The sequence below is a fragment of the Coturnix japonica genome, chromosome 28, assembly GCF_054131305.1.
Source record: "Coturnix japonica strain WE chromosome 28, WE-NBRP24, whole genome shotgun sequence".
In the NCBI taxonomy this organism is placed as follows: domain Eukaryota; kingdom Metazoa; phylum Chordata; class Aves; order Galliformes; family Phasianidae; genus Coturnix; species Coturnix japonica.
In genome coordinates, this window is record NC_140690.1 from 4765484 (window position 1) to 4776239 (window position 10756).

Genomic DNA, 10756 nt, shown 5'->3' on the forward strand with positions numbered 1-10756 from the left:
CTCCTTTACACCAACAATTACAATGACATCAAGAACGTTGGCAACTGCTGCACACTGACAGTGAAAAAGGTTAAGCCTGAGGATGCTGGCCCAGTGACAGTGAAGTCAGACAAGGTGTCAGAAAGCGCGCGCCTGAAGGTGATAGGTGGGTCTGGTCACAGCCCTCCTGGATGTAAGAGATGCTAAGGAGCTCCAGTTCATTCTATTGTGCAGCAGTCCTGCTTCTAAAGCTCACCTCTCTGGGGTGACAAGTCATCAGGGGCTTTCTTCCAGTGGAAGGTTCCATTGCAGCAGATATCAACGAAGGAGGATGGTTTTGGTGTCCTGCCAAAGCATTCAATTGCTTTTTATCATCATTTTACTTAACACAAGGAGAGTTACAGGAGCAAATTTTTTTACTGCTTCAGTGCCATGCAGTGTCAATGCTGTTATCTCCAAGGATTTATGACTGCAGGGAGAGATCATTCAGTGTGTGTTTTGCCTCTGGAATGACTAATGACCAGGCTGTGAGCAACCCGATCTAGCTGTGAATGTCCCTGTTTATTGCAGGGGAGCTGGGCTAGATGGCCTTTAAGGGTCTCTTCCAATTTTAAGGATACTGTGATTCTAATCTGCTCTCCCCAGTAATTAAGCTCTTTTACTCTACGCGCTCAGAGTTTGAAGGATTTCCTCTTTCTCCTTTCTTTTGCATTTGGTGGATCTTTTTTCCCCAGTGTAAACCTCTGATGTGTGAAATAGAAGATAGATAAAAGGAGTCAATAAAGAGGAAAATCAAAAGTGTTCAGCAGCTTATCCTCTTAATACTGTGGCCTGCTGTATGAGCTCTGCTCCACGTGAGGGCAATGCCAGCTCTCCAGCTTTAGAAGAGCTACATCCCAATTTTTTCATATGGTATCAGTCCCACCCACGGCAATGCAGGCTGTCCCTCCTGTTCCCTGTATTCTCCTACTGAATACTTGAGAATTCCATAAAGCGTATTCAGTCAACAGACATGAAACCACTTTAGGTTCTATATTGGTGTCGTCAGTGCTGGTAAAGATTTATTGATACCTCTTTAAAAATCTGAACACAACTGGAAATGTCTCAACTTCTGTATCACGTTGTTCTGTTTTGCCTGTTTAATTGCAGAGAAGCCTGCTGTCTTCATGAAGTGTTTGAATGATGCTTTTGTTGAGGAGTGGGGTGTGATTAAATTGGAATGCGAAGTCTCTAAAGAGAAGGTCAAACCAGTGTGGAAAAAGGACGGTGTTGTGCTCACTTCTGGCAACAAGTTTGAGCTGCTACAGTCTGGGAAGACCCTATGTCTCCTTCTCCATGACCTCGAGAAGTCAGATGCAGGTTTCTATACCTGTGATATTGGCACTGATGTTGCCAAGTCAAATGTCGGCGTTCAGGGTAAGTACTGTGGAAAGTGAAGGAGTGCTAAAAGCACATTCAGTGTGGTCACTATGTCTTACACCTATTCCCCCACGAGCCTTAATAGTTTCTACAATAGAACAGTATTTCTGCAATTTAGCGCAGTGATGTCTGGAAAATTCCCATTGCTTTTGAAGTAAATGTATCTCCTTTTGCCATGAAAATCACAAAAAACGTCAAGAATGTCCTGGAAATGTTTCCTTTCTAAACATCCCTAAAATGGAGAAATGGTTTGAACACCAGTAGGGGTAGGATGGTAACAAATTAGCTAATAGAAACATTTAATGTCTTGTCGTAGGCAAAACCCTTTTTCTCACGCAGCATCCTAGAGTTGTCCTCTCTGTTAGGTTTTTCCCTCTGTAGCTCATTGAATCTTCATTGTGCTCCATGGACTGAGCTGCTCTCCTTGTAGTTCTTCCAGAGCAAAGCCAAGAGATTCACGTCTCTTTTTTTTTATAGCTTTCTGGTAATTCTGAGAGGAGAATGTCTTAGAGAATACATCAGTGAGGAACGCAGCCATGATCTGCAAATCCTGAGTTCAAACACCAGTACTGCTACTCACATTGGTAACGAATGCCTTTTCTCCATCTAAACCTCATACTAACCTATCTCTTATCTTCCAGAGCTGAATATTGGCATTAGCAAACGGCTGAAAAACACTGAAATCCAGGAGGTAGAAGATTGCACTTTTGAATGCATTCTGTCCCATGAAAGCATTGATGAGTTCAAGTGGACACTGAATGGAAGCAGAGTGGAAAGTGGTGGGCGATTTAAAGCTTCTAACGTGGGTTGGTAAGAGACTCTCCTTATCAAAAGTGTGACTCCTACTGACTCTGGGGAAGTCGTTTTTATTGCCCGCGGTCTAACCTCCAAAGCCTCTCTGTCTGTGAAAGGTAATGAGATGGGAGAGATTCTGGGGTCTGATTCCTTCAACTGTCTTCTGATAAGATTGTCATGAGAGCTAACTCATAATATGGTTAAAGTGAATAGCAACCTTCTACTTGAACCTTGAAGCACTGAGAATTTCTCTTAAAAATAAGTAAAAGGAGGAACCATTTGACACAAATGTGAGAACTACCCAAAGCACTGGGGTAGTGTTGGCAATGGGCATCTCACTACAGCTTGTTCCATTAACAGTAAATCAGGAATGATCTGTTGAGGGAACTGTGGGAGCAATATCCTCTAAGTATAAGCTGAAGGGATGGCCTTCACATCATCTAGCTGTACAACAAATTCCTATCTAGAACATGTGCATCTGAGAGCATCATCTGAGGCTCCCAGTGTGATCAGTGGAGAGAAGGAAGAGGCAGTTTTCAGACATGGTTCATCATCCTCAATGGAGTAGATTTAAGAGAGAATTAATGGTGCCTGGAATTCTATTGTCTGTACTTTACAGATTACTGCTGGCTGTAGGATGGCGTCTGTTGCAAGTGCCTCTCTAACTTATCTCCAGCATGTAGATGCGTGTATTTTGAGAGAGGCATCCTACCCTAAGTGTATGTTACTCAAAAAGCAATGTTTTCTTTCAGAAAAACCTACTGAGGTAACAAAACAGCTGGAGGATAAGACAGCAGCAGCAGGGCAGGACATCAGCCTGAGCCGTGAGCTGTCGAAACCAGATGTGAACATCAGGTGGTACAAGGATGGCAAAGCAATCAGAAAAAGCCAGAAGTACGACTTGCAGCAGGAGGGAACTGGGGCCATTCTGATCATCCATGACTCTACCGCCAAGGACAGCGGGGAGTACACCTGTGAGACAGAGGACTCTGAAACAAAAGCCAGGGTCACTGTGCAAGGTGAGTTGAAAAGCACACTGGGGATGGCATGTAGAGAAGTCGAGGTAAATATCTGCAGCCTGTGCGTGATGTTTTTCTCTTCTGTTTCCTTGAGCGGGATCAATTCTTAGTTTTCAGAAAATATGGTGGATTAAAATATTTTAGTTAAAATAATTTCTAAACTGAATGATAAATGGCATGAGAAAGCAAACCTGAAAACTAAGCTCCAGAAGAGAAAACAAAGTCAAGTATGGCATATTTAGAGACAGGTGAAGAACCCTTGAGCGCACTGAGGAGTACTAGCATACTCTGGAATGTCTCTTGGGCTCCCTACAGCACACATACTTGCTCTGGGGCATGTCTGGATGTCTGTAGAGCTAATTGCAGGGCCCTGAGAAACCTCTGGGGCACATTAGGGGGCACTGGTTTCCATGTGAGTGTTTCCAGGTTCCCAGAAGTCAACAGGGAAGCCTTTGGAGACCCCTTGGGAAGATTCAGTGGGGCCCTAGAGTGATGTAGCAGCTTGTGTTGGTTGCATCTGCTTGGCAGGGAAGCGATTTCCCTGGTGGGAGCTGACTGACTGGGAGGTGATTCCCTTGGTTTAATTAATTTAATTACCTGGATTATAATTAAATAACACTGTTCAGCGTTCAATCAAGATTATATTTTTCCAAAGTACTGCAGTCGTGCATCTGTAGCAGCTTTCCTAAAATATATCGAGTTTATTCAAAATTCCAGTGATGCTCCTAAAGCACTTGAAGTGCATTTTCGGTGGCGAGTGAAAAACAGCTCTGAGAGAATCATCATCAAATCAGAACATTGGAACGGTAACTAATAGCAGAGATTCTGATAAGAATATTTAAATTTTCAAATTGCCTTTTTCTAAAGTTGTATTTCACCAAGTTTCATCAATATGCACACTGAAGAGCTGACTTGCTGTTTCTTTTTATAAAAAATCATGTGTTACAATTGAGAAAAGAAGGTATAGCATGTAACATCCTCCAAGTAAAGTGCAAAAAACATTTCTTCACAGTTCCAATTAATGTCTTATGTTTTGTTCAGACTCACTAAATGATGTATTTCAGGGTACATCACATGGGAATATAAGAAGACTATTCAGAACAGGAGCTGCAGAGAAAGATGAACAGCAAGTGACGGTAAGGCCGGGAACCAAGGACACAGCTTTTGTGTCACTCAGCCACCTGTGGCAGAGGTCAGGATTTCAGCAGGGATTTCTGCAGACGTTCCTTGAACACCCCCAGGGTGGGTGACTCCACCACCTCCCTGGGCAGTCCATTCCAGTGCCTGGCCACCCTTTCTGAGAAGTAATATTTCCTAATGTCCAGCCTGAACCTCTCCTGCCGCAGCTTGAAACCATTCCCTCTAGTTCTATCAGTAATGACACGAGAGAAGAGGTCGACCCCCAGCTCACTGCAACCTCCCTTCAGGAAGTTATAGAGAGCAATGAGGTCTCCCCTGAGCCACCTCTTCTCCAGGCTGGACATTCCCATCTCCTGCAGCCTCTCCTCATATGGCCCCATTGTGCTCCAGACCCCTCACCAGCTTTGTTGCCCTTCTTTGAACACGTTCCAATGCCTCAGTGTCTTTTTCTCAGTGAGGGGCCACAAACTGGACGCAGAATTCGAGTTGTGGCCTCACCAGTGCTGAGTACAGGGGGACAGTCACCTCTCTGCCCCTGCTGGCGATACTGTTTCTGATGCAAAATGTATGTAAGTGTCACATGTGTGACATCCTTTTTGATGGAGTTCTGTGACTGGAGTTCAATGGATTTGAGAGCTGACTTGAAGCCTGTGGGCATCACCCAGGAGTTGGGGTGAGAGGATGAGGCGTAGGAACAGGAACCTCTTTGGTCGTTATTAACTCCCAACTTTTTGGTCAGGATTTGTGTGTTATTTTTATCATTTAAAGAACAGAGTCATTGTGCAGCTTGTGAATGAATCGATTCACGCCTGCTGATTGGTGCTGTTCTCTACAGGGAGCTGCAATGGAAATGGACACTTGTGGTCCACTGTCCAGCCCCCTCCCGTGTTGGATTTTCTGGGCTTTGAGACACGTCTTCCAGATGCACTTTGTGTTATTTCTGATGTGTGACCTGTTGAGCTCCAGCCCCAAAGGAGGATTCAAGTACTACCATTGGGAATGTAGTATTTCTTGCTAAACAGAATTCGTGTGCACCCTTGTCTTTCGTCTGCACAAAGGATCTTGTAATCATCTCTGTCTGTGTTTCTTTGAGAGCCAGAGATGGAGCAGAGAGGAACACAGACTTGGGTGAATCTTCATTCAGGAGCAGGGACACGTCATGCTCATCTGAGGTGTCTGGCTGACAACAAGAGCAGAGAGGTAAGTTTCATAGGGTCGCGTGCCCATTTTATTTTATTTTTCATTCATGATGCATAGAGGCGTTCCCCAGACAAAGTGAGCATTTCTCAACTGGACTTTCTAGAAATGAGCTAGGCAGTGAAAATGGGTTTGAAGCATTCCTAAGAGCCCCGCAAGAGAATGCTGAGAGTTAATCTGGCACCCTCCTTTGGAAACGTCCGTTGTCTGTCAGCTCTTCAGCTGTGCCCTAACACCTCCCATTGCGCTGCCACACCAGGATAGAATTCCAAGCCCACACTGAGTCCTGGAATGTTGTGGTGCCGTGTTGGAATCAGATGTGACCACGTGGTCTTGGCTCCCCGCCTTGTGGGGGGTCATGGTGGACCAGGCTGTTGGCCGTTGGTGATGTCATAAGCGGCTGGAATGAGGGGAGGAGCGGTGCGTTCTGTGTTCCTTTGTGGGTGAGCTAGTGGTCGGAGTGGTTGGTTGTCTTGTTGTTCTTGTGCCTTTTGTGCCATTAGTTAGTTAGTTTTGTTAGTTAGTTAGTTTTGTTAGTTAGTTAGTGTTGTTAGTTAGTGTTGTTAGTTAGTTACTGTTGTTAGTTAGTTACTGTTGTTAGTTAGTGCCGTTAGTTAGTTAGTTCCGTTAGTTAGTTAGTGCCGTTAGTTAGTTAGTGCCTTTAGTTAGTTAGTGCCGTTAGTTAGTTAGTGCCTTTAGTTAGTGGCTTTTGTTAGTATCTTTAGTGCTTTTTCTTCTCACCGTCGTGTGCAGCAGCTTGTAGGTAAGCTGAGCTGACGTGGGATGGATGGGTGGGCAGTGAGGTGTTGAGAACTGCTGGCTGTTTGAGCTCACAGCACCGTATTGCTTACTCTTGACCATCAGACGTAATTTTCCCCGGTACACACGTTCCAAAGGGGGTATCAGTAAAGTTGGCACCTATCCCGTGCTTCTTCCATTGTCTTTGCTCAGTAGTGGAAGCATTGTAAAGTTGCTGGGCGGACAGGCATCACGTAGCCTGAGACTCAGCATGTCTTGCAGCAAGTGGGTGGGACAGTTGTGCTGTGTGTGTTATTCCATGACTGTCTTAGCCCTGCTCACTGACCTGCTCTTTCTCTCTCCTCTCCTCACCCTCCGCCCACTGCCTCGGTGCAGCTTTTGCTCTCATTTCATCCAAGCAAAGCGACAAGGAACTGCTGCAGATAGCTTGAGGTGATCTCACTGCCAGGTACGTGCCATGTTTTGTCCCCCCGCATGGTTTTGCCGCAGGGTATGCGCGGGTAGCTCTGAAGAAGTCTGTCCATACTGTGCTGTGTGAATAGAGAAAACAGAAGTGTGTTTCTGCTCTGTTCCAGCTGTTCACACTTGCTGTGATGGGTGCTGCGTGCAGTGGGATCAGCCGTGAGCCTGAGTTGGCGGCGACGGAGGTACAGTATGAAGCTCTGGCCAGTCTTTTTTCCCTGTGTTGAGCCATTAGAAGGAGCTGCAGGTGTACTCTCCTGCAGGAAAGAATGGGCCAAAAAGGGCCTGGCCACTTGTCTGTGCCAGTGCCATTGCTGATTAGTCTGGGTAGAGAGAGATGCATCTTTGCATGGCCTGGCAATGCACGCCAGAAAGGGAAATAACTGTGATGAGACGTGCAGCTCCTTCTGAAGTGCTCCTGATAAGGACGGAGCGCATTTGCTGCAGCTTTCTTTGCAGATGTGCTCCTCACCTTGAAATCCTCCTGGTTTGTCCTCATCTCCTGACCACGGCCTGTGCTCTGTTTTGCAGGCTGATAACATGCGGGAGCCGCAGCTGGTGCGTGCTATGTCATCTTTAAACGTACCAGCGATTGCGGCAGCCCATGTTATTAGGAGCCACGTCGCCCAGGGGCCGGACGAGCTCTCTCTGGAGGTAAGCAGTTCCAGGCGTTCCTTGTTGTTGTGCACAGAATTAGTATAGAGTGTGAACGCCTCGGGAATACTCTCATATTTTGTGTCATAGAAGAAGGCTTTTGTTTTAGCTGTGCTGAAGCTGGGATTGATGTTTCAATCTTTTGCAGGTTGGAGACATCGTGTGCATTGTTGATATGCCACCAAAGGAGATGAGCCCCTTTTGGAGAGGCAAGCGTGGCTTTGAGGTAGGCACACATTTTTGACTAGAAAGCACAGCTTCAGTAGAGTCGGGAATCTCCGGTTGGAGCTGCTCTGCCTGCACAGGATGGCTTCTGGATGCAAACAGTGGCCCTGTGTCGGTGTCAGAGGACCTTCCCTTTGGCTCTGGGCTTGGGCTAATGCCCACCTGTCTTTTTGTTCTTATTACAGGTTGGTTTTTTCCCTGGTGAGTGCGTGGAACTCATCAGGGGAAAACTGCCCGAGTCCATCCTACATTCGTTGCCAAAGCCAGGTGCGTATTTTACATTTGACAATGCGGGTTAGTAAAATGGGGTCTGAACGTGGCTTTCAGGGGGTTCATTAATGCCCGAGTTGAGCAAGCTTAGAAAGAGAACTGCATTAAGCTCCTTGGGCACCTCCAGGGATGGGGAAAATCCGTTCTTGCGTGTCTTTGTTGGGAACATGCTTTCTGTTGTTACGTGTTCTGTTGAATGTGTTGCACTCGGCCTCGTCCAACCGAGCCAGGGCTGAAATGAACTTGTTTTTTTGTTTTGTTGCGCAGAGCCAAAGAAACGGGGCAAGTTCATCTCCTGCCTTCATTCCCTGTTGAAGGCCTGCCCCAGGAGAGCGAAGCAGCCTGAGCCTCCAACATTCTCGGGATCCATGTCCCTGCTTGACATCGTTGAGAGGTATTTAGCCAGCAGGACTTGAGGGCTGAGCTGTAGGAATGGAAGTATCCTCTGCTGTTTGAAACAGAGCGCTTTTCTAAGCTGTGTTTCAGCAGAAACCAGGCATTGCCAGGAACAGGCAACTATTGGCAAGGGTTCGGTGCAGCTCTTCCCTCACCCTGCACCACGACTGACAGCATGCTCTGTTTTCTCTGCAGAATGAGTTCTCCCAGTAAGAGGGCAGAGTCAGCAGCTTGCAGTTGGCGTTCCTGCTTCTGCCTGGGCAAACCATCCCCTGTGGCCAAACGCCAACTGCAGAGCAGTGCCAGGGAGCCCTCTGAAGCTGAAGTCTTGGTCCTGGCAGGTAAGCATGCAAATCCAGCTTTCAAAACACTGCTTGTCAGCAACACAGGTAGAATTCATGCTTTCAGTGGGCTTGTACATCCTTCTGGCATTCAAGCCTGTGCCTGACATCTTCAGTTGACCCCTGTCTTTCCCAAATGAGTCTCTTGTCAACACAAGAGCTGGACCTGCACGAGGATCACTTTCAAGACAGTGACACTGTTGCTAGAAGCCTATTTGATTCTGCCCACCATCACTGCATAGCCAAATGTCAAGAACCTGTTTCATGATTCATCTTGTGAAACTTTGACACTAACTGCTGTGCGTCTACTCCTTCCTAGGTGACCCGAGCCCTTGTATATCTCCAAGACGCCAGGCATGTTACGATGCAGCATCCTGTGATTCCATCAATGAAGAACTGTTACTAAGCACAGGATGCTGCAGTTCAGATGAAAGCCTTCCGTATAACATCAGTTATAAAGAGAAGAATGCCATCATCGTTGAAGCTCTCGTTCATCCCATACCTGTTGAAGCTGCTGACCTGAGCCTGCCAGACTCCTCAGGCACCAGCCTGAACCGAGTGCCTTTCGAGGACAGCCCAGCCCAAGCACAGCACGAGTGCCCCGACAGCAGCACAACCATGCAGGCTCAGGTCAGCATTACAGAGGAGAAGCCAAACATCTTGGAGGGGGAGGTAGAATCAGGCCAAGAGTCCCAGGCTCCGGGCAACAGCACGACTTCTGAGACACTCTCGTCAGACAACAGAGAATGAGTCCCATCTTTCCTCCAGACCTCACACCCCCTCCTTTTTCCTATTGAATAAAGGCACGCTCGTGCTCAATCAACGCCTTGACTGAATTCTGAGTTTTCATTCGCAGAGATTGGGATGAGTACAAGAAACAGCAAGACAGCTCAGCTTGCAACGCTCTGGCTGTGGGGTGCGTGCAGGGACACTGTAACCATACAGGGAAAGGCTTCCACTGCTTCCTCAAGCTGTAGTCCAGCCCTGCTACTGCTCTGTGGCACAAAGCCCTGAGGGATGTTCCATATTGTTAACCTAAGTGAAGCCAGCTTCATGCACTGTGTTTTGTTGTTGCTGGGTGAGAGGGGGATGCACGTTGGTGAGAAGATGAGCATTGCTGGATCTGCCACGAGTGTCCCTTCTGCTTCTAAGAATATGTCCTAAGTAGGATGTGAACACTGCTGGCCCTTCCTCATTGCACGTGCTTCAGTTCTTGCACATTTCAGGATGTCTGTCAGTGACTACGAGGAAATTCTCAAGTACTAGGAATTCCATGAAACAGTTGGAACGGGTAAGTGTCATCTTTGTACAGAAACAGCACGCCTAACAGTCTGTCTCACCACTCTAGAATTAATCTGAGAATAGATTAACAGCTCTTGTCAGTTCTCTAAGTCAGGTTTCATTTGTATAAATTTGAAATTCGTTTTTTAAACCAGTTGGAAATTGTAATGTTATATTAGAGAAGAATTCACACTCAACTTTAAGCATCTGTGTTTTGATTTGTAGCTGGTTTTGCCAAGGTAAAACTCGGGCGGCATCTTCTTACTGGTGAAAAAGTTGCACTAAAAATCATGGAGAAAGTTACTGTAGGGGTAAGCCAAAAGGCATTTAAATATGAGAATATCTTCTGTTGGAGTTGTGGAGTTCTCAAGAACACGGGGGCAGGTGGGATGGTACATACGAATGCAGCCTACTGGTCCCATTGCCTTTTGAAAGATGCTGTAGAGCTGGAAAAAGTTTAACAGAGCACCACAAATCTTGTTGCTGGTTGTTCAGAGGGCAGAATTCTCTGGCTTTAAAATGGAGGAAGTTATTACATCATTACATTACATTACATTATTGTTACATTATTACAGCAACTTTACCAAAATGCCAATGAAAATGCTGAATGTTTTACTTTTCATTTTTCACAGCTCTGTTTCAGAATTTCTATGGGAGTGATGTCAGTCATTGCTGAGTTGATGTTGAATTGTGTACTGTCCCATATGTGCTTGTTCTGTTCCACAGCAGTCAGATGTGGTACCTGGTATGTCACAGTAGTTAGCGATTTCATCGCTTGCTTTTATGGTCTCTTAAGGATGACTTGCCTCATGCTAAAAC

The 10756-nt window shown here is 46.2% G+C and overlaps 1 protein-coding gene and 2 long non-coding RNA genes across 3 annotated transcripts; all 3 read left to right on the plus strand.

Annotated features, from left to right (window-relative positions):
* Positions 1-1111: 1111 nt before the first annotated feature.
* Positions 1112-2212, plus strand: LOC146756129 (obscurin-like). The gene is made up of 2 exons (XM_085524806.1): positions 1112-1395; positions 2040-2212. The coding sequence occupies exons 1-2, from the start codon at positions 1146-1148 to the stop codon at positions 2210-2212; spliced, it is 423 nt and encodes a 140-aa protein (XP_085380932.1). The 5' UTR covers positions 1112-1145.
* Positions 2213-5208: 2996 nt separating this feature from the next.
* On the plus strand, positions 5209-7152 carry LOC146756130 (uncharacterized). The gene is made up of 3 exons (XR_014937624.1): positions 5209-5552; positions 6684-6756; positions 6884-7152. It is a non-coding gene; the product is annotated as an uncharacterized LOC146756130 (long non-coding RNA).
* Positions 7153-7811: 659 nt separating this feature from the next.
* Positions 7812-8651, plus strand: LOC146756131 (uncharacterized). Its single transcript, XR_014937621.1, has 3 exons — positions 7812-7916; positions 8187-8313; positions 8511-8651. It is a non-coding gene; the product is annotated as an uncharacterized LOC146756131 (long non-coding RNA).
* The last annotated feature ends 2105 nt before the right edge of the window (positions 8652-10756 follow it).